The sequence below is a fragment of the Lepidochelys kempii genome, chromosome 7 (genome assembly GCF_965140265.1).
Source record: "Lepidochelys kempii isolate rLepKem1 chromosome 7, rLepKem1.hap2, whole genome shotgun sequence".
Lineage (NCBI taxonomy): Eukaryota > Metazoa > Chordata > Testudines > Cheloniidae > Lepidochelys > Lepidochelys kempii.
In genome coordinates, this window is record NC_133262.1 from 32,186,208 (window position 1) to 32,214,187 (window position 27,980).

At 49.5% G+C, this 27,980-nt stretch overlaps 1 protein-coding gene across 6 annotated transcripts; it reads right to left on the reverse strand.

Annotated features, from left to right (window-relative positions):
- Positions 1-447: 447 nt before the first annotated feature.
- TM7SF2 (transmembrane 7 superfamily member 2) lies at positions 448-27,959 on the reverse strand. 6 transcript variants are annotated; one of them, XM_073351884.1, is made up of 12 exons: positions 27,760-27,825; positions 26,146-26,841; positions 11,900-12,051; positions 11,435-11,631; positions 11,077-11,131; positions 10,534-10,728; positions 9,842-9,945; positions 4,507-4,626; positions 3,101-3,269; positions 2,570-2,650; positions 2,295-2,417; positions 448-1,585 (listed from the first exon to the last, which is right to left on the reverse strand). In XM_073351884.1, the coding sequence occupies exons 3-12, from the start codon at positions 11,955-11,957 to the stop codon at positions 1,425-1,427; spliced, it is 1,263 nt and encodes a 420-aa protein (XP_073207985.1). In that variant the 5' UTR covers positions 11,958-12,051; positions 26,146-26,841; positions 27,760-27,825; the 3' UTR covers positions 448-1,424. The 6 variants fall into 6 exon arrangements, with proteins under 6 accessions (XP_073207985.1, XP_073207984.1, XP_073207983.1 ...); XM_073351883.1 differs by lacking the exon at positions 26,146-26,841 and having other exon boundaries at positions 27,760-27,828; XM_073351882.1 differs by lacking the exons at positions 26,146-26,841; positions 27,760-27,825 and adding an exon at positions 15,036-15,516.
- Between the last annotated feature and the right edge of the window lie 21 nt (positions 27,960-27,980).

Consider the following 27,980-nt stretch of genomic DNA (forward strand, 5'->3'; position numbering starts at 1 on the left):
ATTTGGTGACCCCTAGTTCTTGCGTTATGAGAAGGAATAAATAACGCTTCTTTATTCACTTTCTCCATACCAGTCATGATTTTTTAGACCTCTTCTGAACCTTTTCCAGTTCCTATATATCTTTTTTGAGATGGGGTGACCACATCTGCAGTATTCAAGATGTGGATGTACCATGGATTTATATATAGGCAATATGATATTTTCTGTCTTATTATCATCCCTTTCTTAAGGATTCCCAACATTCTGCACCCCAAACCCCTTATCCCCAGCCCCAGCCCCACCCCAGAGCCTGCACCACCAGTCAGAGCCCTTCCCCCCTCCCCCGGTGTCCCAATCCCCTGCCCCAGCCTGGAGTCCCTTCCCACCCTCCAAACCCCTCGGTCCCAGCCTGGAACACCCTTCTACACACCAAACCCCTCATCCCCAGCCCCACCCCAGAGCCCACACCTCCAACTGGACCTGCACCCCAAGGCCCTGCCCCAACCCGGAGCCCCCTTCTGTACCTTGAAAGTTTGCCCACCTCTGGTGTAAGGCCATGAGTGTGGACAACTTTCCATGTGTTTACCCAGCTTTGTTGTGTGAGTCTCTCTAGACTCCAGGATGGAGAGAGTACCATCGCCTGCTAATCACACATAGCAGTTTGCAAAGCACCTTGAGTCTGTTCAATTTCTGCACCCACTCTGTGGCACAATGGCTTTCTATTTCACTATAGGCACAAGGTGGGTGGAGTGGCAGCTTCTCTAAGACATAAGGAGTTCAGCTTCCATGAGCCATCCACTTCCTGTGAATTCAGGCAGCTCCACAACAAAATCTGTAGTTCCATGGGGGCAGCATCTTGTCACCTAGGTACTGCCATTTGCCTTGATTTGGTCGCAGTTCCTCTTTAGCGTTCAGTGGCAAAGCTCGGCGTAGCCCCAAGCTGCCTTTGGGCAGCAGTGATGGTAAGTGAGCATTAGTGTGCAGATAGGGCTGATGGCGTTTAGGACACAGCTGGTCAAAGCAACTTCAACTGTGGATGTTCAGAAGGAGGAAGAGTCTCCCCACTTGCTCTGGGGTCTGGATTTACTCCATAACGAACAAGAAAGCTCCATTATGAGATGATCTTCTCTCCCTCCGGGACCAGTTGCGAGCTGCATTATATGAACCATTTAAAGCTAGACAGTGCATAGCTCCATGGAATACACTGGAGGGAACAATCCTGCACTTCCAGGGAGATGGACTTCATTCCCTTTGGGGACTGGTTGAGTGGGTGTTTGGCACTGACTCGGCATGGACAGTGTCACAGCAAAGATGCGGTAGAGGATGACAACGTGCCCCAGTGGTAAGGACAGAGGCTAGCGTCCTACCTGCCTTAGGAGCAGAGGTGGGCAGATGTAAGCTGTTGTGCTTGGGTCTGCATGGGGCATGATGTGCTGGGACGCGTCTCAGTAAAGGTAAGGGAAGATCCTGTAGGGGACTCGCTGGCAGTACTCCTGCCAGGCGAGCCCGTACTTCCGCAGGCACTGGTGCTCGTCCCGGGCCTCCCGATGAATCAGCAGCACAGTGAAGTAGAAGACGTAGAAGTAGGGCAGGACGTGTGTCAGGCCTGAGGAGGTGGGAGAGACATGGGCCATGAGAAGAGGAGGCCATGGGCCCTTCCTCTAGGACCTTCTTGTGCAATGGTTCACAACCCATGGGCTGCTTGTGGCCTAATCAGCACACAGCTGTGGCCCATGTGACATCCTCAGGGCATTACAGGTAGTATATATATTGTGTGGATGCAGCCCACATAACAGAGAGAGCTGCATATGTGGCCCACAATGGTAAATAGGTTGAGAACAATTGTTCTAGTGGATAGCCTGAGCGCTGAGCAAGCTTGTCTAGGGGCATAGATTCCTCCCCACTCCCACGTTAATAATCAAAGTGATGGCATCACTTTGAAGGTGCGACTAGCGCCTTCCACCTGGGACTTCAGGCCAACCAGACCAGGCGCCTTCTACGTGACCTGTGGCTGGAGTATGGGGCAGCATATTGGTTTCATCTGCTTGGGACATGGCTGGGAGGTTTGGCCAGAGCAGGCACCCTCTGTGTAGCTCATGGAAGACACAGTGGGTGCCCCAAGGCAGACACCACTGCCCTGAGGGCTAAAGAGATGCTGCCCTGCCTCCATTGCAGAGGGGCAATAGGGGTATGTCCTGCATGCCCTAAAGGCACAGGTCCCAGTGGGACACCGATGCTGGGGCAGGAGAAGGAGACACCACCACCTCCTTGCTAGCCTTTCCACTGGCCCCCTCCAGGCAGGGATTTAGACTCACCACAGGGCAGAGACCAGGCCAGAGCCATGATGAGATCCCCCAGGTAGTTGGGGTGGCGCACAAACCCCCACCACCCAGACACCAGGAGACGCCGGCCCGTGGCTGTGGGGATGGTTTTGAGACCTGGGAGGAGGAGAAGAGCATTACCCACATAGCATCCATTTTCTCCCTCCCATTACCTAACCCTCCATTAGCATTCCTTTCTTCTCCCACTCCAGATTCCTTCACTCCATGTCCCCCATATAACTCCTGTCCAAGATATGGTTGCAGCTCACCAGTTACTCTGGGGTCATTGGGGTTCCTGCGGAAAGTGTTCTTCTGGGAATTGGCGCTGCGGAAGATGCAGTAGCCCAGACCTGCCAAGAAGAGAACCAGAGTGAGGATAGGCTGTGGGAGCTCTAGGCATGGGGATACTGGCACTTCTGCCATGGATTGGTATGGAAACAGATCTCTCTGGAGAGGACAAAGGGATGAGTGACAATGCTGGTGGATGCTGGCTCAGGGGGTGACATTGAGCAGGGCTTTCGATCCTCAGGCTTCAGGGTGTGGCTTGGGGCTGGTCAGGAAGGGATTTCACCCCATTGTACAGTCAGGTGCGTTGTAGGGTTGGTGAGGCAGGGAGGGTGGGGGTGAGGGTAAGAGATACTCTGATAGATGGGGTCATGGGGTAAAGTGGGAGGGATACTACACGTATTGGTCTTGGCTAGATGGGTCCATTGGTCTGATCCAGGACGGGGGAGAGGAGAGATATGGGACTGAATGGGCCTATTGGTCTGCTGTGTGAGAGGGAATCACCTGAGCCTCACCATTGAGCAAGAGGATCCCGGCAGCCATGGGCAGGCTCAGCTTCTGTGGGTGGTTGACCAGGAAGTAGGCCTGCAGGCTGTAGATGAACGGCACCCAGGCCAGGTCCCCAAAGGTCAACATGAAGCCAAATCCATCGTGTACGATGTCCATGGTGGTGAGGATGGCCTCCTGCAGGACACAGAGGAGCCACATCCAGCATGGATAAAAGTCAATGCTAAAAAAATTTAAATATTTAAAAAACCCTAAATCTATTTAAAATTAAATTTGAAACAGACAACCTATGCTAAGGCCTAACCATGCTATAATCTATTAAATCATTTAAATACAAAAAACCCACCCAATATTAGGCAGGACACGTTTGCTGCCAAGTTTAAAGAAAGTGAACACGTGGAACTGCTTGACATCACTGGCTAGGCACCTGGAATCAGAGTTTGTTGAAGCGCTAAACCACCTTTCAACTATTGGCAGTCGTCTCTTCTGCAGGTGTAGAGAGAATATTTTCCATTTCATTTCCTTTTATTCAACTAAATCAGTTCAGTGACTAGTTCCTTCAAAGTTAAGAAATCAACTGGGAGTTGAACAGACAGGAAAGTTAGTTTTTCTATTCCAATCTATGAAGAAAAACTATGTGTGAGAGGAAGAGATCTACTAGTTCTAAAATCTTGAATGACATGGTGACCAGAAACAATCAGTTGAATTCACTAACTACAGATACTACTTCCTTTGTTTAATACAATCAGTTTTAAAGTGTATTAACACACAAAATAGTTTTATTTTATTAAAACTCCTAACATGCTGTTTCTGGAGATTTTTTATTGAATTTTAAATTTCCATACAAATAGAGCTGGACACAAATTGCAAGTAAAACATTAATCATCATACTGTAAATAAATACAACATTCATCATTTTCTAACATAATAAAAATGTAAAAATTAAGAATCAGAATACATGTAAAGTAAGCTATATAATTGCTCAAATAAATGTGTATAGATATATTGTGTCCTGCTGGTTAACAAAAAGAAATCCTGACTTTATACTAAATTCGGTACATGTTTGGTTGCAAGTTAACATGTTTTAATAATTACCCACCAGTGAGAATCAACCTTTTGTTAGGAAAATAACTATGAAGTACAAATGCAAAACTTGACTACAATCAATTATTTAAATTGCTTTGATTTAAATCAATCCACCCTGGCCACATCTATGCTTTAAATCACCAATCCCCACTCCCTTCTCAGAGCTGGGTCCTCAATCCCAGCCCCCCCCATTCGAACCACTGGACTCCACACTCCTCCCAGACATGGGAAGGGAACCCAGGAGGCCTCCCCTAAGGTTCCCTTTGTAGCCCCTAGGCCAGTGCAGATCCCAAGCCAAGGCTAAGTCAGGGATGTGGGTATGACTCACCTCATTCCAAAGTGCATCCACCACATACAGCAGCTGGAAGGCATTGACCAGGAGCATGGCCAGTGAGGGGCTTCCCCGCAGCTCAGTCTCTTTCACCAGCATGGCCATGTTCACCAGTGCCTGGCAGGAGGGGAGAAATCAGATGGAGTTTGGAGAAGACCTCCCTCCCTGCTCCTTCCCTTGCCCCCAGCACCCTGTCTGCCCAAAGAAAAACACCTGATTGCTGAGTGGGCCAGGAGTACCATTTCAGATTTTGGGAAGGGGCAAATTTAACCATGATTCCAGAGGCCACTTGAGCACCTAAAAACTCTTGGGTTTTTTTTTGCAGATAATAACTTATATACAGTGCTCCTGTCAGATAATAATTTTTAATTCCTATATAAAGAAAAAAAATTAAATAAATATTAGACCCACTCAGCTCTAATACTAACATGGTCTGACATCTTGTGTCAAGTCACTGAAGGGACACTGGTTAGGTTTAAAATTTTACTGTATATTCTTAATTTGTAACTAAACTCTTGAATACAAAAATTGAAACAACTGTAAAAAGTAATCTACATTACTTTCTATTACTTTTTTGCAGTTCATCAAGCTTGGAATAGATCATTTAACTTTTGGAAACATCCTATTAGGGTAAGACCCCCATGAGTTTATACTGCACCTGACTGGGGCTCTAGGGGTGTTACCCCACTACAAATAATAGACAAGAAAATGACTTGAAGCAGTAGTGAAACTAACACATTCAAGTCACTTTCATAGTATTGCCAACCCCAAATGTTCAAAAAAAATCAAGAATCAGGCTCACCAACAATCATGAGATGGGCTTTAAAATAATGAGATTATGTAAAAATAATTGATTTGGTGGGGGGGGGTTAATGTATATTCTGCTTTTTGAGCCTTTAAGTGTACTGGGGTCACATTTTGAAGCTTTCTCCACAGCCACAAGAACTAGAAACTTGTAAGAATGAAGGCTGAAATCATCACAAATCACTTGACTCCAGGAGCTGGGGCTTTAAGGAAAACACTAATTATCATGAGACTCATGACAAAATCATGAGAGTTGGCAACACTGCTTTCACTTCTGTTTAAAGGCTAGTTACTTTCCAGAAGGGTCTTAAACATAACACTACAGTGATTGAGTTGCTGTTTTCACCGGATAATATTTTAAATCAAACACCAAGAAAATTCCACATTTTAAAGTTGAGGGGAAAATTGAGATTTCTGAGGTATATCAGGGCGACCGCAGGCAGGAAAGGAAAATAAAAAGGTACAGCTCTTCCTCTGGGAAGCTCTTCCTCTTGAAAGAAAGTTGGAGGGGCAAATCTTCTAGTCTTTTATCAAGTAAGACTTATATTGTCATCAGCGCCTCCACTCATAGATATAAACATCCCAGTGAACACGTGAGGTCAATAACTATGCACTTCATACGTAAGTATCAGAGCCATCTTATCCAGAGTTACACACCTTATACGCATTGGCTCAGGGACTAAATTTTCTGGCATATTCTGAACAGTGCTAGGCACACAGATGGTGCCCAGTGAATAACACAAATCATGACAATAATCATCGACTTTATGGACTCTGTGGATGCAATTTCTGTTTTGTTCTGGAATTGGCCTGAATACAGCTGAAACCCTACGAATCTGATGTATAATCACATCTGATACTCATACAACACTTCCTCATTTCTTCCTTTTTTCAAATTCAGAACAAAAAGTGGTTTTCAGTTAACATCTACGGGCATGTCTTCACTAGCAACGTTTAGAGCACTGCTGCAGGCAGCGCTCTAACATGGCTGTGTAGTCACAGCCTAGCTCTGGGAGAGAGCTCTCCCAGCGTCATAAGAAACCGACCTCCAGGAGGGGAACAGTTCCCAGCACTGGTGCGCTGTCTACACTGGCACGTTACAGTGCTGAAACTTGCAGCGCTCCGGGGGGTGTTTTTTCACACCCCTGAGCGAGAAATTTGCAGTGCTGTCAAGTGCCACTGTAGACAGGCCCTAAAATTGCATAGCAGGCATTGCTGTACAACTCAGCTTGGGGCAGAACCTGCCAGCCATTGGCAGTTAAGTGCTCTCCTCTCATCCTCTTTCTTTCTTCATCCTTCCTGACTTCTGTGCTGCTTTTCATACTGTCAGCTATGACATTCTTCCCAATCCCCTGGGACCAATTGCTGGGGTCTCAGCGAACCGGCCTTCTTGGTTTTGCTCCCATGCATCAGAGGCCTCTTTTTTGCAGCATGCAGCAGAGAGAAAGGTTGGTCCAGTGGTTAGGGAGCTAGCCCTGAGAGACCTGGGTTCTACACCCCCCCTCCCCCGCCCATGACTTCCTGTATGACCTCAGGTCAGTGCCTTAGGGACAGAGTTTCAAAGCCTTTTAGGCACTCAAAGATGCAGTTAGGCACCTAGTGGGGTTTACAAAGCACCTAACCTTCTAGGCGCTTTTGAAAATCCCACTAGGTGCCTAAATACCTTTGAAGATCTGGCTGTTAGTCTCTCAGTGCCCCCATCTGTACAATGGGGATAACAGCACTGCTCGACCTCACCGAGGGGCTGTGATGTGAGGCACTCAGATACTATGGTGATGGGGCCACATAAGTACCACAGATGGAGTGGGAACTTCTCTATATCACTGCTAGCCATTCCCAGGGTTTTGGCCCCTTCTTTTCACTTCTGCCCCTCACATCTTCCCCTTTTCTGAATGTAACCTTGGCTCAGAGGGCTTGGTTGTATTTCTTGCAAGTCCCCTGCATTCTCTCTTCAACGCCCACCCACCACCATCACCTGCATCCATAAATCTGGGAATCCTGGACGCCCTATCATCTCAGGCATTGGCACCCTGACACCAGGATTGTCTGGCTATGTGGACTCTCTCCTCAGGCCCTATGCTACCAGCACTCCCAGCTATCTTCGAGACACCACTGACTTCCTGAGGAAACTACAATCCATCAGTGATCTTCCAGAAAACACCATCTTGGCCACTATGGATGTAGAAGCCCTCTACACCAACATTCCACACAGAGATGGACTACATGCCATCAGGAACAGTATCCCCGATAATGTCACGGCAAACCTGGTGGCTGAACTTTGTCACTTTGTCCTCACCATGACTATTTCACATTTGGGGACGATTTATACCTTCAAGTCAGCGGCATTGCTATGGGTACCTGCATGGCCCCACAGTATGCCAACATTTTTATGGCTGACTTAGAACGCTTCCTCAACTCTTGTCCCCTACCGCCCCTACTCTACTTGTGCTACATTGATGACATCATCATCATCTGGAACCATGAGAAAGAGGCCCTTGAGGAATTCTACCTGGATTTCCACAATTTCCACCCCACCATCAACCTCAGCCTGGACCAGTCCACACAAGAGATCCACTTCCTGGACACTACGGTGCTAATAAGCGATGGTCACCTAAACACCACCCTATACCAGAAACCTACTGACTGCTATACTTACCTACACGTCTTCAGCTTTCATCCAGACCACATCACACGATCCATTGTCTACAGCCAAGCCCGAAGATACAACTGCATTTGCTCCAATCCCTCAGACAGAGACAAACACCTATAGGACTTCTATCAGGCATTCTTAAAACTACAGTACCCACCTGGGGAAGTGAAGAAACAGACTGATAGAGCTAGAACGGTACCCAGAAGTCACCTACTACAGGACAAGCCCAATGAAGAAAGTAACAGAACACCACTAGCCATCACCTACAGTCCCCAACTAAAACATCTACAACCTATCCCAAAGGATGATCCCTCACTCTCACCGACCTTGGGAGACAGGCCAGTCCTCGCTTACAGACAGCCCCCCAACCTGAAGCAAATACCAGCAACTACACACCACACAACAGAAACACTAACCCAGGAACCAACACCTGCAATAAACCCCGTTGCCAACTCTGTCCGCATATCTATTCAAGGGACACCATCATAGGACCCAACCGCATCAGCCACACCATCAAGGGCTCATTCACCTGCACTTCTACCAATGTGATATATGCCATCATGTGCCAGCAGTGCCCCTGTGCCATGTACACTGGCCAAACCGGACAGTCTCTATGCAAAAGAATAAATGGACACAAATCAGACATCAAGAATTGTAACATTCAAAAACCAGTAGGAGAGCACTTCAATCTCCTTGGACACTCAATAAACAGACTTAAAAGTGGCCATTCTTTAACAAAAAAACTTCAGCGAGAACCTGCAGAACTCGAATTAATTTGCAAACTTGACACCATCAAATTAGGCCTGATTAAAGATTGGGAGTGGCTGGGCCACTACAAAAAATAATTTTTCCTCTGTTGATACACCTTCTTGTCAACTGCTGGAATGGGCCATATCCACCCTAATGGAATTGGCTTAGTTAGCACTGACCCCAACTTGGTAAGGCAACTCCCATCTTTTCATGTGCTGTATATTTATGCCTGCTTACTGTATTTTCCACTCCACGCATCTGATGAAGTGGGTTATAGCCCATGAAAGCTTATGCCCAAATAAATTGTCTCTAAGGTTCCACAAGGACTCCTCTTTGTTTTTACTGATGTAGACTAACACAGCTACCCCTCTGAAACCTGCTTTACAGGCTCATCTAAGGACTTCCAGAGCTTTAATTTAATTATTTGCCTTTTCTTATCTCAATCACCCTGCCTGTGTTTGGAAACAACACACTAACTCCCTGCCCCAGGGACACAAGCTGGGAGAAGCACCTCTCTGCAGAACTCACATTCCACACTAATGATGTGCAGTTAAGAGCTCCACCTGGGAGCACACCTCCTGTATGAAACTCGGATTGTGGGTGGGGTGGGAAGGGGGTGTGGCAGCCCCTCCTCCGCCCTACCTAATTGGCATCCTTGAGTGAGACCCCCGAATATCTCACTGACATACTGAGGCAGGCTAGCCTGGTATCCTCCCCTCCCTGCTCCCCTGGATTTGACCAAAGGCATATCTAGCCCCTGCACAAGACCATCCTGCCTGATTTACCCCTACCCCTGCATCAGACCAATGGGCCCACCCATGCCTGGCATCCCATACTCCCTGCTGCCCCAGATCAGACCAATGGGCCCATCCAGTCTGGTATTCCTCACCCCTCCTGCCATGCTTGGTCAGACTAATGGGTCTATCTAGGCTGGAATTTCTGGCTGTGGATAGTATCTGCTACACATGGCCATCTGGAGGGAGGGAAATTCCCCCTTGCAACCCTTCCCTCGGGACTAGTGTTCTCCTGCAGCAGGTTCTCCGATTATCCTTTGCCTTAGCAAGGCCATTATAGCCATGGGTCCAAGGTCTTTCTGCAGCAGGGAGCCCTAAAATCCCACCCACTTACCCAGCCTAGGAGGCCTGGCCGCAGCTCGCAGAAATACTTCAGGTCGAAGGAGCCAATGCGTGGATTCAGCTCATGGCCCATGAAGAAGTCATAGATAGGATTCCCTGTGTGATCAATAGCAAGTCAGGCACCTCAAGGCGGAATAGCTACTCCCCTTTCCTCTCCCTGCCACCTTGGATCAGACCAGTAGGCCTGTCCAGCCCGGTATCCCCCTGCTGCCTCAGATCAGACCAGTGGGTCCATCTAGTCTGGTATGCTCCCCTCCCTGCTACTCCAGATCAGTCCAGGGGGCCCATCCCACTGACCTGGTATCCCCCACCCCTGCTGTGCTAGATCTGGATGTGTCTAGTTTCCAATGGGTGCTGTTGCTGGATGCTTCATTGGAAGGTTAAACTGCCTACAACAAGGGTGGTTCCTTTCTGACCTGCATCAACTGATCAGATACCTCCGTAGAGTCCTGGCTGTTTTTACCCTGACTGGCATCACTGGCTGCTCTCCCACCTGCACCCTCCGTGACACACCAGGTGTGACCTGTGTGTCGAAGAGTGTCTATGTGTTAGTGCATGCACAATTGTCAGTGTGCACATGTCTGTGTGTGTTCACACATGCATATGTGCACACGTCTATGTGTCTGCATGCACAAGATCATTCCTGTGTCTGTGTGCCCCATGCTCACCTGAGGAAGGGCTCACCTGAGTTCCCACCTGGCGCCAGTGTTGTCTCTGGGGCAAAGAGGGACTTGAAGTAGAGGAGGAAGCTGAGGCCGAAGGCCAGCAGCAAGGCCGAGAAAGCCAACTGCAGGAAGTGGTCATAGATGTAGCTGAGGCGCAGCCCGGCTGCCAGTCCAGCCCCCACCACCAGGGCCGTGACCCCCATCGCATGGAAAGCTGCGGTGCGGGAGGAAGGAAAGCAGGACACAGGCTGCTTAGATAAAGCAACAGTTTGTGGCTTTTTAGCCGAGGATCCGCGAGTCACAGTGCACTGTTATTCTGGGAAACAGAGGCACAGAGAGGGGAAGGGACTTGCCCAACATAACACAGGGAATCTGTGGCAGAGCTGGGGATAGAACCCAGGAGTCCTGACTCCTAGCCCCTTGCTCAGACCCAATAGACAGCACTTCCCCCCCAATACTATTACTTGTTACAATGAGAAAATTCCGTAAGTGATGTGATTGGCTGCAAATTCTGGGGCAGGTCATAGTCGATCTCTCCTCCCTCACCAAACCCAACACCCACCATTAATGCGATACTGGAGCCGGCTCTTGTCTCGAAGGACGATCCCTTCTGTGACCTGGGGGAAAGCCACAGAACCAGTTAGCACTAGTCTCTCTGGTCTCGACTCCAACTCCTCTCATTGATACCCTCCCTGGAGCCTCAGTTCACAACTGTGTAGATGAACTGAGTTTGGGCAGGTCTCTGCCTACATGGTGTAGCCAGCTGGCCATGAACTGGCTCAACCCGTGGCCCAGGCAATTCACATATGCCCTTGACCCCCCATGGGCAGCCAAACAGGTACCATTAGGCAGATGGCACCCAGCAGGGAAGGGGATGTCCTGCCCTCCCCTCTGCTCCAATGAGGCTGACCCGGCATTACCTTCCCCATAGGCAGCATGTAGAGGGCAGCCTGGAGTCCCACCCAAGCCAGGAGCAGCAGGAAGGTGTGGGGGCTCCACAGGGTGCTCAGTGGTGGCAGCGGGGGCGGGAAGTTCAGCACGCTGGCTTGCTCAGTGCGACATGTCAGCAGAAGATAGAAGACAGTAGCTGGCATGAGAAAGATGAGGATCATGGCTCCTATGGAGGGAGGAAGGAAAGGTTAGAGGGACGAGGTCTCCAGGGTGATCAGAACTGTGGGTGAGTGACAGGCAGCAGCATCCCTGAGAGATAAGATCACACAGTGAGTCAGTGGTAGAGCTGGGAACCCAGGAGTGCTGACTCCCAGACCAACCCTGCTCTAACCATGTAGCTGCATAGCACGGCCCTGAAGCAAAGCTCCAGTTTGCCCTGCCTTTCAGGGTATGTGAGCCACTGCCTTCCAACCGCCCTCACCCTCTCGCCTTACCCAGGGGCCCTCCAAACTCCAACTCTTTGGTGCGTGGGATCTTATACCGATCCATCATCCTTGTGCTCCAGAGACACAAAGCTCTTCCCACAGGAAGTCTCTCAAGCTGCAGTCACTTCCTCCTTCAGGAGAGGCTCTTGTGGATCCCGGACCTATGGGACAGAACATGGGTCATTAGCACGTGCCACTCTCAGCTGACAGTGGTTGCAGCGGGAGGGTCAGAGAGAGCCTGCACTGATCTGGGTTGGATGTTTAGCCTATGGCCATGTCTACACTACAAAATTATGACAGGTTTCAGAGTAACAGCCGTGTTAGTCTGTATTCGCAAAAAGGAGTACTGGTGGCACCTTAGAGACTAACCAATTTATTTGAGCATAAGCTTTCGTGAGCTACAGCTCACTTCATCAGATGCATCCGATGAAGTGAGCTGTAGCTCACGAAAACTTATGCTCAAATAAATTGGTTAGTCTCTAAGGTGCCAAAAGTACTCCTTTTCTTTCTACAAAATTATGTCGACCTAACTTACATCTGCATACAGCCACCACAGGTATTAAATCACTTGTGTTGGCGGTGCACGTCCTCACCAGGGCGCTTGTATCAATTGTACTGTCAGTGCAGAGCATTGTAGGACGGCTCTTGAAAGTCAGTCACAGTCAATGAAAGTCTGCACTGATACTGCATCGACCTAATTACATTGACCTTGACTCTCCACCGCTTGGGGAGGTGGTGTTACTAAAGCAGCGTAGAGAGGCACTTACGTCAGGGTGAGCCAAATTTAAATGAAGACATTTCCACAGCTAGGTCGATGCAAGGCAGCTTACATCGACCTAACCGTGTAGTGTAGACCAGGCCTATGTTATGCTGCTGGGGCTGGAGTTGTCACAGGACTACAAAGAGGTGAATTGAGAGTCTGAGGTTTCCAGCCCCTGTGCAGTGATCATGGGAAGGGAACAGGGCATGACTCTTACGTTGCTTAGCCTGGATTGTTTTTTTCTTGCTGGCAACCCACCCCCTGTCAGGACCAGGATGTGGGCAGTCTACCCTAGAGGTTAGACTGGGGAACAGGCACCAGGAGCCAGAGCCAAATGTCAGAATCAGAAGCCACTACCCGGAGTCAATGGTCAGAGCTAGAATCTGAAGCCAATAATCAGAGCCAGGAGCAGAAGCCAGGCAAGGATGCAGGGTCAGGTGGACTGGAGGAGGACCAGAACAGGGCAGGAGCAAGCAGGCACAGAAGCAATTGCACCTATTGAGGCTCTGGGGGGCGCCGCCTGCCCACATCTAAAGGCCCCTCCCCGCAGCCTATGGGGAGGAGCTACTAGGCCCAAGTCTCAAGTGAATTCAGGGGACAACAAATGAAAAAACAGGAATGAGAGTGAGGTGCACAGGGTCAAAAGCAGGGATCCAGAGGGGAATGCTAAGCAGAGAACCTCGGACAATGCCTACTGCTCCTCAGAGGCGTCCAGTGGATGCGGCCCAGAGGAACTCTGTCCACAGATGTGACCTAAGGGAGGATCGGAAATAGATCTCACAGTTGTAGAGCACCTCCCCGTCCAGCTTCCTCCTCCTGGTATGGTGAATGGCCACCGTGGGAAATGCCAGAAGGAGGTCAACGAGGAGGTCTTGCAACTTCATGGGGCCACAGATAGATCAGGAGGTGTGGTGAAAAGTGCAGCCAGAACCTGAGGAGGAGGTTCAGGAGGAGCCGGAAAAGGGGCTGCAACTTGGCGCACTCAAAGTAGATGTGCACCAGGGTCTCCCTCTCACCACCGAAGGGGCAGGTATCAGGGGAGGTGGTGAACCATCCCAGGTACATGCCCATGCTCACAGCTCCACGAAGGAGACGCCAACTAATATCCCTGGCGAGCTGTGCACAAGAGCAATTGCAGCTGCAGGTATAAGTGTTAAGCTGTGCTGTTGTTGAGCATAAATGCAGAATTGTTGGCTTCTTTCAGCCAATTGAACGGCCTGGCCAATCAAGTGATTTTGCTGAAGCCCATTAACCTGTCTGAAGGCTGACCCTGCTAGCCCCAGCCTCAGCTAGGGAACTCAGCCCCATGGTTCTTGACAGTCCCCTCCTGGTCATTCATGTCTCCCACTCATTTTTCTTTTAATCTTACTCGTTGCTTCAGTAAAATCCAGTAGCATGGAGGTCCACAGGTTTATAAGATATGAGCAGCATCAAACTCCTGTGTAGTGATGGAGGACAGATGTCAATGGGAGTTAGGCACCTAAATACTTTTGAGGATCTGGGCCTAATCAATTTGCCCAAGGTCCCACAGGGAGCCTGTGGTAGAGCAGGGCACTGAATGTGGGTCTACAGCTAAGGGAAAGATGAGGTTGCTGGCTAAGAGAAGACCTGGAAATGCTTTCAGCAATAGCGTTAGAGACAGAAAACAGCCCTGTCTGCTCTGGAGTTCCTAGTCATCTGGCAGAACAGGGTTTTGTTGTTTTAAAGTATGTTTGTAGAAAGGGATAGCAGGGAGGCTGCGCATCAGGATTGAGAGGGAGGAATCCATAATGGAAACAGCAGGTGGGCCTGCGGGTCGGGACTGAGGGCCATTGGCAGTGCTGCATGTGGGGTGAAGACCCCAGAAATGGAATAGCAGGGGGCTGCAGGCCAGGACAGAGGGGCATTGGCAGAGCTGCATACGGGGTGCAGAGGCCAGGAATGGAATAGCTGAGGACTGCAGGCCAGGACAGAGGGGCATTGGCGGGGGCGGGAGGCCAGAACCAGAATAGCAGGTGAGGCTGCAGGTTGATACTGAGGAGCACCAACAGGGCACGTGAGGGGAGTCCAGGATTGCAACGCAGGTTGGGATTGAGGGGCATCAGAGCACAAAGGGGAAAGTTTGGGCAATGTGCAGCTCAGGCCCCCAGCACTTGCATTTCAGAGCCTCTAAATTCACAAAAGGGGAAGAATTTCCAACTCTTCCAGAAACCCCCTTCCTGGTGGGGATCTCTTGGTTTCACAGGCTGTTGCCGGTGGCTGCACAAGACTGCACTGTCTTGTCAGCCATATGAAATGCAGCAGCATCGGTCACCTTTAACGCTCTGAGCAATGTCAAGCTGCATCTCTGCCTGCTGCCCGCCTCTGTGTGACTAACCTATGCTCCCCCTTGCCGCACAGTCCTACCTGACAACCCGGTGTCCGTCTCTCCAAAGCACACACAATAGGTGCTAGCAGTGACTCCAGATTCCTCCCATACATACGCCACACCACGCCCCCTGTCCCTTTAACCCACAGCAGCTGTTGTCACGCCAGCTAATTGTAGCTCGTCCCCCGCCTGTTACTATCACCAAACATCCAATCTGAGAGCAGGGAGCTTTGCCGAGCGAGGGGCAAAGCCAGAGCTTCTGGCCTATCACGATGACTCCAAGCCTCTTACTAACTAAGTGGGTGGATCAAGCTCCCTAAGCTCTCTTCTTACTGGCCAGGAGCTGTGGTCATGGCAATGGCTGCCTTGCCCATCCCAGGAGTCTTGCAGCACAGAAAGAGGCCATGGGCAGCCCAGATCCCAATAGGATCAGGCCATGGGCGGTACCAAAGTGTTCGTATGCAGGGCAAGCCAAATGACTGGGGCCCTACCAAATTCACGGCCATGAAAAACGCATCATGGACCGTGAAATCTGTATAGTAGAGGGTAAAAGCACACCAAAGACCAGATTTCATGGGGGAGACCAACATTTCTCAGTTGGGGGGTCCTGACCCAAGAGGGAGTTGCAGGGGGTCACAAAGTTATTTTAGGGGTGTTGCGGTATTGCCACCCTTCTGCACGCCTTCAGAGCTGGGTGGCTGGAGAGTGGCCACTGTTGGCTGGATGCCCAGCTCTGAAAGTAGTGCTGCCACCAGCAACAACACAGAAGTAAGGGTAGCAGTACCACAACCCCCCCCTCCCCCCCCCACACTCCTTTTTGGGTCAGTACCCCTACAATTACAAGACTGTTAAATTTCAGATTTAAATATCTGAAATCATGACAATTATTATTTTAAAAATCCTATGACCGTGAAATTGACCAATATGGATCGTGAATTTGGTAGGGCCCTACAAATGAGTTAGCTTAGATACAGGATTGCAAAGGGTAGGATGTGGCAGTCGGGTGGTGCAGTTTGGGGCTGTTTTGGCAGAGGCTCCCTGCAGTTGTCACTTCTTTGGCCCGTGTGGTTTTGCTAGAATCTAGGGCCTTGCAGGGTTGTTTCTATTAAGAGGAACTGATGATACAAGCCAGGTCTGTTCTTTGGTGCAATCTTGCAATCACAAAGAATGCACACAAAGTCCTGTTGCCCTGAACAGAGTAGGAATCAACAACAGCAGGTGGTTTCCCTGCTCCGAAATCCCCACGTCTGCCTCTTCAGCAGGCTCTGTGCCCAAGAAGCCCTGCATCTCTGCTTCCTCTCAGGGTCATGCTCACAACTGCTTCTCCTGGCTTCCTGCCTCCAGCACACACAGGCAATCCAATCTCCTAGTCTTTGTGTCTGCCATCAGGGAAACCCCTCAGCTCTCTGGCTTGGCTGTGACCTGCCATGCAGCCTAGGCTATGTCTTCACTGTCAGTCAAAGGAGGGGTGTTACAGCGGGATAACTAATGAACATTTGCTGCCTTGCTGTAAAATCCTAGTGGAGACAAGACATAGCCAGTTTTTACCAATGTAGCAACACCATCTCCCCAATCTGGTGTCGCCTATCTGCATTACAGTGAAAGTTACAGAGCCTTGTCCCCATAGCGTTTTACAGCAAAACAACTAACATTCATGGGGATGGCAGGGACCTCCTGGATCAACAAGTTCAGTCGCTGCTGTTGCAGAGAACTATGTCATATACTCCTGTTCATAAACTTATCAAGTAGTTATCATTATCTCTATTTTACAGATGGAGAAACTGAGGCACAGAGCAGGGAAACAACTTGCCTAAGGTAACCCAGCAGAACCGAACGCAGCTCTCCTGAGCCCCTGGCCAATGCCCTTATCCCCTAGGCCACACTGCTCTGTTTTAAGAGGTGTGTCAGGAGTGAGATTTGACCCCATGCTTCTACACAGCAACCTGAATACCCAGGGCAAGAGAATTGGTGCCTTGGATCACTTAGCCATCCCGACACATCTAAAAATAAAATAAAATAAAATAAATGGGCATCTGTCCCGCTACCTGTCACATGCCACGTGCCAAGTGAGTGTTCTGCCATTTGAGCTAATTCCCCAGTTGTTAGCTAGCTCACTGTAGAAACACACCCTTTTTTAGCAGTAAAGACAGCCTTAGTACTGCTTTTGGGGGTCGCTTCCATTGTTTGCAGCTGTCTTTACTACATGGAGGGGTTTAATTGCTCCTCCTCTTGCCCATGAAGGAGGCTGAGTGGGGCAGCCAATGGCTTGACCTAGGGCTGTGATTGTCTTGGGATGCAAGAATCTGGCACCATTAGCACCTTTCAGCATCACAGGGTGTTTCTTTAGCAACAGAGAGATGTGTGTAGGAAACAGACCCTGCTGAGTCCTGCTGAGTGGCCAGTGCTTTACTCTGAGTCTCTCATGTTTGTGTGCATGTAACCTCAGCCTGACCGCAGCTTGTGTTCCTGAGACCCTGGTGCCACACCAAATTCCGTCCCTCCTGAACCTCTTTCGCCAGTTATTATTTATATTGCAGTAGTTCCTAGGACTGTTGTGCTAAGCACTGCACAAAGAGAGGCCCCCCACCAAAGAGCATGCAGCAGTTCCACTCACAACACATGCAGTTTCCAAGCTGCAGCTGGGATACTGATTTTATTTCTGGGCACAGAGCAGGGATTGGATGGCCCTGGGCAGACACCCCCACGTGGAACTCTCATTCCCAGAGGTTTCCTGTCCTGAAGCCGGGCATCCAGTGCAGTGCGGATCTGCCGCTCTATCTGGCTGTTTACCTTTCAATCCCTCCCAGCTGGAAAATTAGAGGCCAGAGTGTCTGACAGGTTGCAGGCATGGGCGGGGCTTCTCCGGTACCTTTCCCTTTGGGGGAAGGGCACTGGTTGTTAACTAGCTGGTCCTGTCCATGCTCTGTCACTGGTTCCAGAGGCACCAGAACCGGGCAGGGCCCTCCCACTTTTTGAAAGTCAGGGGGCCTGGCCCGTCCACTTGTCACCTGGGCAGACCCTGTCCCCTTCCCCTCCTCTTCCTGCCGAGTGCCCCTCCCTGGCCATGCCAGCATGGAGCCTGGCTGGGGAGTCTCAGCAGCAGCTGTGGGGAGCCACTTTTGGGAGAGCTCCAGCACCCCTGACTGGTTCAACATCCTGTGTCCACTCCTCCACTTCCAGAGGAAGGTCCTGGAGTTCTTTTGACCAGGGAAGCACTGGGTCTCTTTAGGTGTCCTGAGCCTCCATCTGGAAGAGGGATGGTAGGGCCTGGTATGTATACACAGCCAGGTTCATACATTCTGTCTTCAGGCTCTGCAGAGGCTCCTTTCTAGAGCTCATAGTCCGACACGGAGCCAGTTATGGCACGCCTTCCTGTGCCGCCTCTGAGGGCTCTGATATGACTGGCAGCTCTTTTAACTCCAGCCAAGAGTCTCCCTCGAGATGCCTCTGAGCCACTGGTCTTTTACCAGGACCTCCTCAATACCTTGAAGTTGGCCTCTGCAGCTGGATCCGTTGTGGCTACCGAGGGTGTCAACTCCCTGTTGAACCCTGGTTCCACAATCTACATTGTGTGGCAGAGGTGGAGGAGGTGACCTCGCTGCACAGGAGATTGGTCTTGGCTGGTGACACCAAAGTCGGAGACCTCCTGGACTACAGTCAGCAGGTCTAGGTGGATACTGTACACTCGCTGAATGTATGGAGTTGCCCACCCCATGTGTCCCCCACCTCATGCTCCAGGATGTAAAGGCTGCCCTGCCCCCTGCCTCTTTATCTTTCCTTGAGTGAGTCCTGCAGCAGGGTGTTCCCCACGCACCTGTATCCCCTGGCCCTTGCCCTGCAAGCCAGCTGCTTCAAACCTCCCACAGGAGCTCCGCTTCCGAGCTGCATCACAGGAACAACTACAGAAGCTAGAGCTCCAAACTATCCTCGCTTTTCTGTCCTGTCCCTGATATGAACTGTCCTTTTGCCATCTGTGGAGGGCTAGGAGCCGCAGTGGGCCAGCCTGTATTCCACCTTGGTTCCACAGCCCACTGGTGTTATAGGTTGGCAGCTCCGCCATGGAGCCATGAGCTCAGACACATTGCTGACGTACTTTTCAGACTCCCCAACGCTTATTTTTCTTGTGGCGAGAGGGAGACCTTGACGCATTCATATTTACTGTGCACCAGGTTGCAGCCATTTTCCTGCATCCTCCAGAACCTCTTGCTGAGGTTCTGGCTTCACTTTTTTCCAGACCTTTTTATTTACACTCTCCCCATCCGTGGTCACGTGAAGTCACAGGACCTCTTCATCAACCTCCTCTTGGAGTTGGCCATGTATCTACCAAGGAAGAGGGGGTAGGACAGGGGGGTTCCTTGCAAACATGACTGTGGGGCTCCAATTTGTGCACTTGCACATTCATGTCTCTGGGCAGAGTTCCTCTGGGCAGTGCCCATTAGCTCCCTGGACTCTTTTGAGAAGTAATGGCCTCTGTTCGGGGTCCTCTGCGCAGTGTCCCCCTCTGGAACTCTGCTTGTAAACATACAACCCTCACTCCCATTCTTGTCTTTTTCATTTGTTGCCCCCCAGAATTAGTTGATTCCCATGTTGGATTTTTTTGTCCTTCCCCTCTGAGGAGCGGGAGGACTTCTGGTTTACTAGATGGATTTCCTTTGGGGATTCATCACATACATGGGGACCAAATAGGCCTGAAGCAAGGCAGAGACAGCCCTTCTGTGTGGCTCTAGGAACTCTGTTCACTTCTGGGTCCCCGTTCTGCCAGAGAGAATGATGTCAGATCGGAAGATACTCTAAGAGAAGAACAGCCAAAAATGGCAGGAGGGACTGACTCATGAGTTAAGAATAAAAATTGCTAAATATGTCTAAGCTTGGGTCAGAACTGACTGAGAGGCATGGAAAGGGACAAAGGCTGAGACAAATGACGGGCTTGTTGAGGGGCATTCAAGGGGTGTGGCTGGGAGCAAGTGGCTGAATTTGACAAGAGAGAAATTCAGAGCTGAATAGCAGGAACCTATTCTTAGCAGTGAGATAAAGTTTTCTGTTCTATACAGGCTCTTATCCCACTCTCATCACTGTAGTATCTTTGCATTATGTAATATGACTAACATCTGCCCCATGGGGGTCATTCTTTCTCTTATCCTCTCCCCAGGGGGAGAATCCTGCGTGCAGTGGTTTGTTTAGGTAGGATTGTGTCTTTGTCCACACTGTTCTGTGTTTATGTCAGAGAAGGCTGGTTGGAGAAGTGAGCCTGTCACTAGGAGTAGAAGTCAAGGAGGGTTGGGATGGTCCTTGTTTCCCAGAGGATTTTGTTCCACATTTTTGGACCGGCTGCTGAGAAAGCTTGGTCTCCTGCACAGACAAACTCTGTGTCCTGCTGGCTTTCCCCCTACTTGATTTTCCTTTCCTTTCTTAAACCCTTGTACTCCCATGTCTTTGTAGCTCTCCCTGCAGCCCTGGCACATTCCAGGCTCTATGAATCCAGACTATTGTGTTCTTTTAAAATTGCATTTAAGAATTTGAGGTTTTATTGGCAAAGGTAACAACAAAAAATCAACACTGCTATTTCAGAGAGACCATTTAGGAAATAGCACTCATACAAAATCCCAGCTCCCATATGCAAGCCCCAACCATGTCTACATACATTGTTATTAATTATGTTGTCTATTGTGATGACATCTAGAGTCCCAGTCATGGAAAAGGAGCCCATTGTGTTAGGTGCTGTACATGTGCAGAACTAAAAGATGGTCCCTGCCCCAAAGAGCTTGCAATCTAAGGCCACATCCACCCTTGAAAGTTTTACCAATAGTATTTTTGCCAGCATACAGCTGCTGCTGTTCCAGTGTCACCAGCATGGCCTTTGCCAGTACCACGCAGCCTCACTGTGAGAGGCTGTGAAAGCAAACGGGACACTGCACTGTGAGTAGGTGTACCAGTGTCCAGCGCACTGCCTTGTGGGTCATTTTTGAAGTAGGGGCAGGGACTTTTTGTTCTGTATTTGTACAGCACCAAGGGGTCCTGACTAGGATCCCTAGGCACTACGTTAACACAATATAAGAATAATGAATAATACCAGCACTCCCCTTGGGTGAGCGCATCCCTTGGTCTAAGTAAGGATAAAAGGTGTGTTTTTAAACACATGTTAAAATCCTAGTATAGGCAAAGTGATTGTAGGTTTAATATGGGTTTACCTTGACAAGCTAACGTGTTAAAACTGCAGCTCACCTGGTCTGCACTATGATTTCAACATGTCAACAGGGTTAGTTAACAGATATGGGCTAACGTGTTAAAATCACACCTTGTTCCCTAAGAAAGACAAGACCCCAGTGACTGGAGTGTAGCTAGTGATTTAACCTGCCTCTGTGCTAAACAGACCCTGCCTAATGCCCATAGTGTACCCATAATCCTCCAGGGTTGAGAAAGCATAGTTTCTGCCATGCCAGGAGCTATAAGGGATTTCAACCCATTCTACAGGCATTAGAAGAATAAAGGTGATGACACCGAGCACTTTATAACACCCCAGAGATTTATGAAATCTCCCAATGCCTCTACTGTAAGATGGGCAAAGGAGAATTGTTGTACAGGGTTGTATAGCCAGGGGCAGGACTGTGAATAGAACCAAGGACTCCTGACTTCCAACACCCCTGCTTTAACTACTAGACCTCTCTCCTCCTGGAGCTGGAAACCAGGGAGCCTGACTCCCAGCCCTCTGCTCCAACCCACTAGACCCCACAGAATGGAAACAGAACTCAGGAGTCATGACTCTGAGCCCCCCTATTCTGATCCATGAGACCCCATCCCCAGAACCAGGAATACAACTGACCCCCCACCCCAGCCCCATCCTTCTAACCACTAGACCCTACTTCCTTCCCCTTGCTCTAACTACTAGACTCTACTCCCAGAACTAGGAGTTGAACCAAGATGCCTTGACTCCTAGTCCAGGCTGTGCTTATGCCTTTGGGAAACCGGTTCACAGCTGCAGGTGCCTGGGCATCGCAGCCTGTGATCACATAAGTATCACAGTTCAGTGCCAAGTGCACAGCATATGGAACAGCTTTTAAAGCCACACAGGTGGGATCCTATGCTGGGGAAAGCTGGGCACAGCATGGGCTGTACTACTGGACACAGCTGCTTTGGGTGAAGAAAAGGAGGGGCATTCCTGGGAAGGGAGGGGTGGGTACAAGACAGGTGACCCCTTCCTTCCCAGCACTCAGGGTCACGTTGGTGGAGTGCAGCCAAGTCTCCAGGTCCTGCAAGCTGCAGTGGCAAAGCAGAGAGACCTTCTGAAGATTCAGGAATGCCAGTGCCTGGAGTGGCTGAAGAACAGATGGTGACAGGGTCACCAAGGGGTTACTCTGCAGCCCTAGCACCTGCAGGGAGCGCAGATCCTGGAACAACCCATCAGAAAGCATGGCCATGAGGTTCCCAGACAGGTCCAGAGCCTGGAGAGACACCAGCCCCTGGAAGAGGCCCTCAGGCAAGGTCTGGAGGTTGTTTCTGCTGAGATTCAAGGCTGTCAGCCTGTCTAGATGGTGGAAGACATCCACACAGCCCCCTGCATTCCAGATGATATTCAGGGAGTTCTGGGAAAGATCCAGAACCCTGAGCTGACTGCGCTTGGGCATGGCTATGTCCTGGCGCTCAGAGCACCTTGAGATCAGGTTGTGTGAAAGGTTTAGGAACTGCAAGGCAGGGATGCCCCTCAGCTCATTCCAGAGTCCCCTCAGGTCTTGCATGCGGTTGGAAGACAAGTCAAGGAAGGTCAGGTTTGTGGAAAGCTTCCCAATTCCCCAGGTGTCCTTGATCCTGTTCTGGCCCAGCAGCAGGTGCTCCAGGGCAGGGAGCCGCCCTGACAGCATGCGTGAGAGGGCGTTGTCCTGCAGATTCAGCGTCCGCAGGGTCCTCAGTCCCTCCAGGGCATTGTGCTGGATGGCCCCAATGTGGTTGGACTTGAGGTTGAGGTGCAGCAGTGGGGAAGAGCTTAGGCTCTGGAGAGTCTTCGTGTTCAGCTCCCCCAGCAGATTGTGGGAGAGGTCCAGGGTCCAGAGGTGCTGCAATCCAGCAAAGGCCTCCCCAGAGATCTCGTGGATCTGATTGGATGCCAGGCGCAGCGCGCGCAGCTCAGGGAGACCCGAGAAGACCAAAGGCCCCAGCTTGGAGAGGAAGCCGTGAGACATGTCGAAAGAGAGGACCCTGCTCCGGCTGAGCCCTGAGAAGGTGCTGGCAGAGAGGCCCTGCAGGTTATTGAACCCAAACCCCCTCCCAATGGCCCCCGAGTGCTGTAACTTCAGATGCCATATCTGGGCACCCGCCATGACCTTAAAGAACCATTCAGCACTACCCACATCCCATGGGTTGGAGGAGACATCTAGAGTTTCCACTGTGATGTTGCGGAAGGGACTGGGGCAGGAGTGGTTGTACCAAGGGTTCCTATAGGACAGAAGGTTGGACGAGAGATCTAGAAGAGACAGGTGTCGTCCCCCGAGGTGAGTCAGATCCTCCCCGCAGATTGTCTTGATCCTGTTCAGCCGGAGCTGGAGGAAAGCCAGCAGCTTCAAGCCTTGGAAAGAGGAATCGGGTCTCAGCCTCTTTATCTGGTTCCCTGTGAGATCCAGTCTTTTGAGGGACACTAAATCTTGGAAGTAGCCACTCTCCAGCACAGTCTCGTCAAGGCCATTGGCATCCAGCAGGAGCACCTCGAGCTGCTGCAAGCCAGCCAAGGCCGTGGGTTGGAGGCTCAGCTTCCTGTTGCCCCCGAGGTCCAGGAATGTGATATTGGCCACCTTCTGAAAGGCCTTCTCTCCAATGGAGAGTGATCCCCCTAGCTGACATCCCAGAGACAGCTTCCTGAGCCTCTCCAGCCTGGGGAAGGAGGAGGCCGAGATGTTGGAGAGGAGGTTGAAATTCAGCAGAAGGATCTGGGTGGATGGGTCAATTTCCGGCAGCGTCTCATGATGTTGAGCTTGGCAGCTGGAGACCACTGAAGCCTGGACCCTGGAGGCATGACAGCTCCGAACGTCAGCCAGGGCAGCACTAGAGCCCAGGAGCCAGAGCGCTAGGAGACAAAGGTGTCTGAGCATGGTGGAATCTGCCAAAGAGTGAGAACGATGTTACTCCACAGCACCCACTCTTGTAATGGGACATTTATACTGTGCCTGCTAGTGGTGCTAAGTGCAGATACAACCCACACCCATTCTGTGCGGCACGCTAGCACCTGCCAGTGATGGCTGGGAGATATATAGCGGTTGATGAGGCTGCTACAGGCATAATAAAGCTGTCTCTTAGCCCAGGCATAGAGGTTCCTGCTTGAGATTCCAGGTGTGATTCCTACTACTAACAACGCCCGCAGAGAACTGGTGTTATACAGAGATAGCAAGATATCTAAAAGGGGACTGCCCTGAGCAGGTTGCAGGGCAAGAGATGTCAATCTGGGGGTCACAAGCAGGTAACTTCTCTTTCTTTCCCAATTTAAGAACATAAGAATATAAGAACGGCCCTACTGGGTCAGCCAAAGGTCCAGCTAGCCTAGTGTCCTGTCTTCCGACAGTGACCAGTGCCAGGTCCCCAGAGGGAATGAACAGAACAGGTAATCATCAAGTGATCCATCCCCTGTCGCTCATTCCCAGCTTCTGGCAAACAGAGGCTAGGGATACCATCCCTGCCCATACTGTCCAATAGCCATTGATGGATCTATCCTCCTTGAATTTATCTAGTTCTTTTTTGAACACTGTTATGGTCTTGGCCTTCATAACATCCTCTGGCAAGGAGTTCCACAGGTTGACTGTGCGTTGTGTGAAGAATTACTTCCTTTTATTTGTTTTAAACCTGCTGCCTATTAATTTCATTTGATGACCCCTAGTTCTTGTGTTATGAGAAGTAGTAAACAATACTTCCTTATATACTTTCTCTACACCAGTCATGATTTTATAGACCTCAATCATATCTCCCTTTAGCCATCTCTTTTCCAAGCTGAAAAGTCCCAGTCTTATTAATCTCTCCTCATACAGAAGCTGTTCCATACCCCTGATCATTTTTGTTGCCCTTTTCTGAACCTTTTCGAATTCATATATACCTGTTTTTGAGACGGGGCGACCACATCTGCACACAGTATTCAAGATGTGGGCCCAAACCATGCATTTATATAGCGGCAACATGATATTTTCTGTCCTATTATCTCTCCCTTTCTTAATGATTCCCAGCATTCTGGTCGCTTTTTTGACAGCTGCTGCACATTGAGTGGATGTTTTCAGAAAACTCTCCACAATGACTCTAAGATCTCTTTCTTGAGTTGTAACAGGTAATTTAGACCCCATCATTATATATATATATATATATAGTTGGGATTATGCTTTCCAATGTGCATTACTTTGCATTTCTCAACATGAAATTTCATCTGCCATTTTGTTGCCTAAGTCACCCAGTTTTGAGAGATCCTTTTGTAGCTCTTCGCAGTCTGCCTGGGTCTTAACTATCTTTAGTAATTTTGTATCATATGCAAATATTGCCACCTCACTGTTTACCCCTTTTTCCAGATCATTTATGAATATGTCGAATAGGACTGGTCCCAGAACAGACCCCTGTAGGACACTACTATTTACCTCTCTCCATTCTGAAAACTGACCATTTAAACCTACCCTTTGTTTCCTATCTTTTAACCAGTTACCAATCCATGAGAGCACCTTCCTCTTCTCCCACAGCAGCTTACTTTGCATAAGAGCCTTTGGTGAGGGACCTTGTCAAAGGCTTGCTGAAAATCTAAGTACACTATATCCACTGGATCCCCTTGGTCCACATGCTTGTTGACCCCCTCAAAGAATTCTAGTAGATTGGTGAGGTATATTTCTCCTTCCCAGTTATCTGGTACAGAAGCTGATTTAAATGATAGGTTACAGGCTACAGTTAGTAGTTCTGCAATTTCATATTTGAGTTCCTCCAGAACTCTTGGGTGAATACCAGCTGGTCCTGATGACTTATTGCTGTTTACTTTATCAAAATTTTTTTCCAAAACCCCCTCTAATGATACCTCAATCTGGGACAGTTTCTTAGATCTGTCTCCTAAAAAGAATGGCTCAGGCTTGGGAATCTCCCTCACATCCTCAGCCATGAAGAACAATGCAAAGAATTCATTTAGTTTCTCTGCAATGGTCTTACCGTCCTTGAGTGCTCTGTTAGCACCTCGATCGTCCAGCGGCCCCACTGGTGGTTTAGCCGGCTTCCCGCTTCTGGTGTACTTAAAAAAAAATTGCTATTACTTGTTGAGTCTTTGGCTCACTGTTCCTCAAATTCTTTTTTGGCCTTTCTAATTGTATTTTTACACTTCATTTGCCAGTGCTTCTGATCCTGTCTATTCTCCTCACTAGGATTTAACTTCAATTTTTTAAAGGCTGTCTTTTTGCTTCTCGCTGCTTCTTTTTCTTTGTTGTTCAGCCACGGCGGCTCTTTTTTGGTTCTCTTACTAGGTTTTTTAATTTGTGGTATACATTTAAGTTGAGCCTCTATTATGGTGTCTTTAAAAAGTTTCCACGCAGCTTGCAGGGACTTCACTTTTGGCCCTGTCCCCTTTAATTTCTGTTTAACTAACCTCCTCATTTTTGTGTAGGGCCCCTTTCTGAAATTAAATGCTACAGTGTTGGGCCTCTGTGGTGTTTTTCCTGCCACAGGGATATTAGATTTAATTATATTATGGTCACTATTACCAAGCTGTCCAGCTATATTCACCTCTTGGACCAGATCCCGTGCTCCATTTAGGATTAAATCAAGAATTGCCTCCTCTGGTGGTTTCCAGGACTAGGTGCTCCAAGAAGCAGTCATTTAAGGTGTCAAGAAACTTGATCTCTGCATCCCATCCTGAGGTGACATGTACCCAGTCAATATGGGGATAATTGAAATCCCCCACTATTATTATTGAGTTTTTTATTTTAATAGCCTCTCTAATCTCCCGGAGCATTTCACAGTCATTATCACCTTCCTGGTCAGGTGGTCGGTAAGATATCCCTACAGCTATATTCTTATTATTAGAGCATGGAATTTCTATCCATAGAGATTCTATGGTACAGTTTGATTCATTTACGATTTTTACTTCATTTGATTCTATGTTTTCTTTCACATATAGTGCCACTCCCCCACCAGCATGACCTGTTCTGTCCTTCTGATATATTTTGTACCCTGGTATTACTGTATCCCATTAATTATCCTCATTCCACCAAGTTTCTGTGATGCCTATTATATCAATATCCTCATTTAATACGAGGCACTCCAGTTCACCCATTTCATTATTTAGACTTCTAGCAATTTTATTCTAGACCCATTTCTGTTGTGCGCTACAGCTGTAAGGTACAGGCACAAGTAAAGCCAGGAGGCTCTCAAGGGTAGCTGAGCATGCCTTTCCCTCCCATCAATGTCCTCATATCCTGGCTATCTCAGGGATCGGGTACAGGGCACTGTGCGGTTGAGGGAATGGGGAGCCCACTGGATTCCCTCTCCAGGGCAGTGACTGCTGGCAGTGACCAACGACTGCCCAGTAGCATATGAAAAATGAGCGTGACCAGTCTCAGCTCAGCTCCCAGGGAACAGGTGACCATAACTGGCCCTTCATCTCAGCAGAGGACCACAGGGTCAGAGCTCCCCTCTAGCAGCCATACTCAGAAGGCAGCACCTAGGCATGCTGACCGGGAAGCTTGCACTGCAGGCACCCTGCTCTATCCTTGTGCAGAGCTTCCCCTCCCACCCAGCATCTCCCCCATCCCTATGAGACCCTCTACTCACCCTGAGGGAGCGAGGATTCGTGCTGGAGATACTGCACAGCAGCCGCGTTCACCGCCTATGCCCTTTGCCATCCACCCGTCTGCTCCAGCTTTATTTAAGCCCCCACCATGGAAGAGGACAGCAGCTCCCAGGAAGCTCCAGCCCCCACCTCGGTTGCTGTTTACTCAGCGGGTGTTCAGGAACTTGCGAAATAGGAAGTTGGGGGAAATTCCCCTCCGGGC

Bases quoted from the DNA above. Each gene is read 5' to 3' on its own strand.
- TM7SF2 (XM_073351879.1), bottom strand. From the start codon at position 27,830: ATGGCAAAGGGCATAGGCGGTGAACGCGGCTGCTGTGCAGTATCTCCA. The intron at 26,217-27,759 runs GTGAGTAGAGGG...TAAGTACACCAG, and splicing joins CGAATCCTCGCTCCCTCAGG to AAGCGGGAAGCCGGCTAAAC. The intron at 24,083-26,145 runs GTAAGACCATTG...ACTCTTTGGCAG, and splicing joins TAACAGAGCACTCAAGGACG to ATTCCACCATGCTCAGACAC.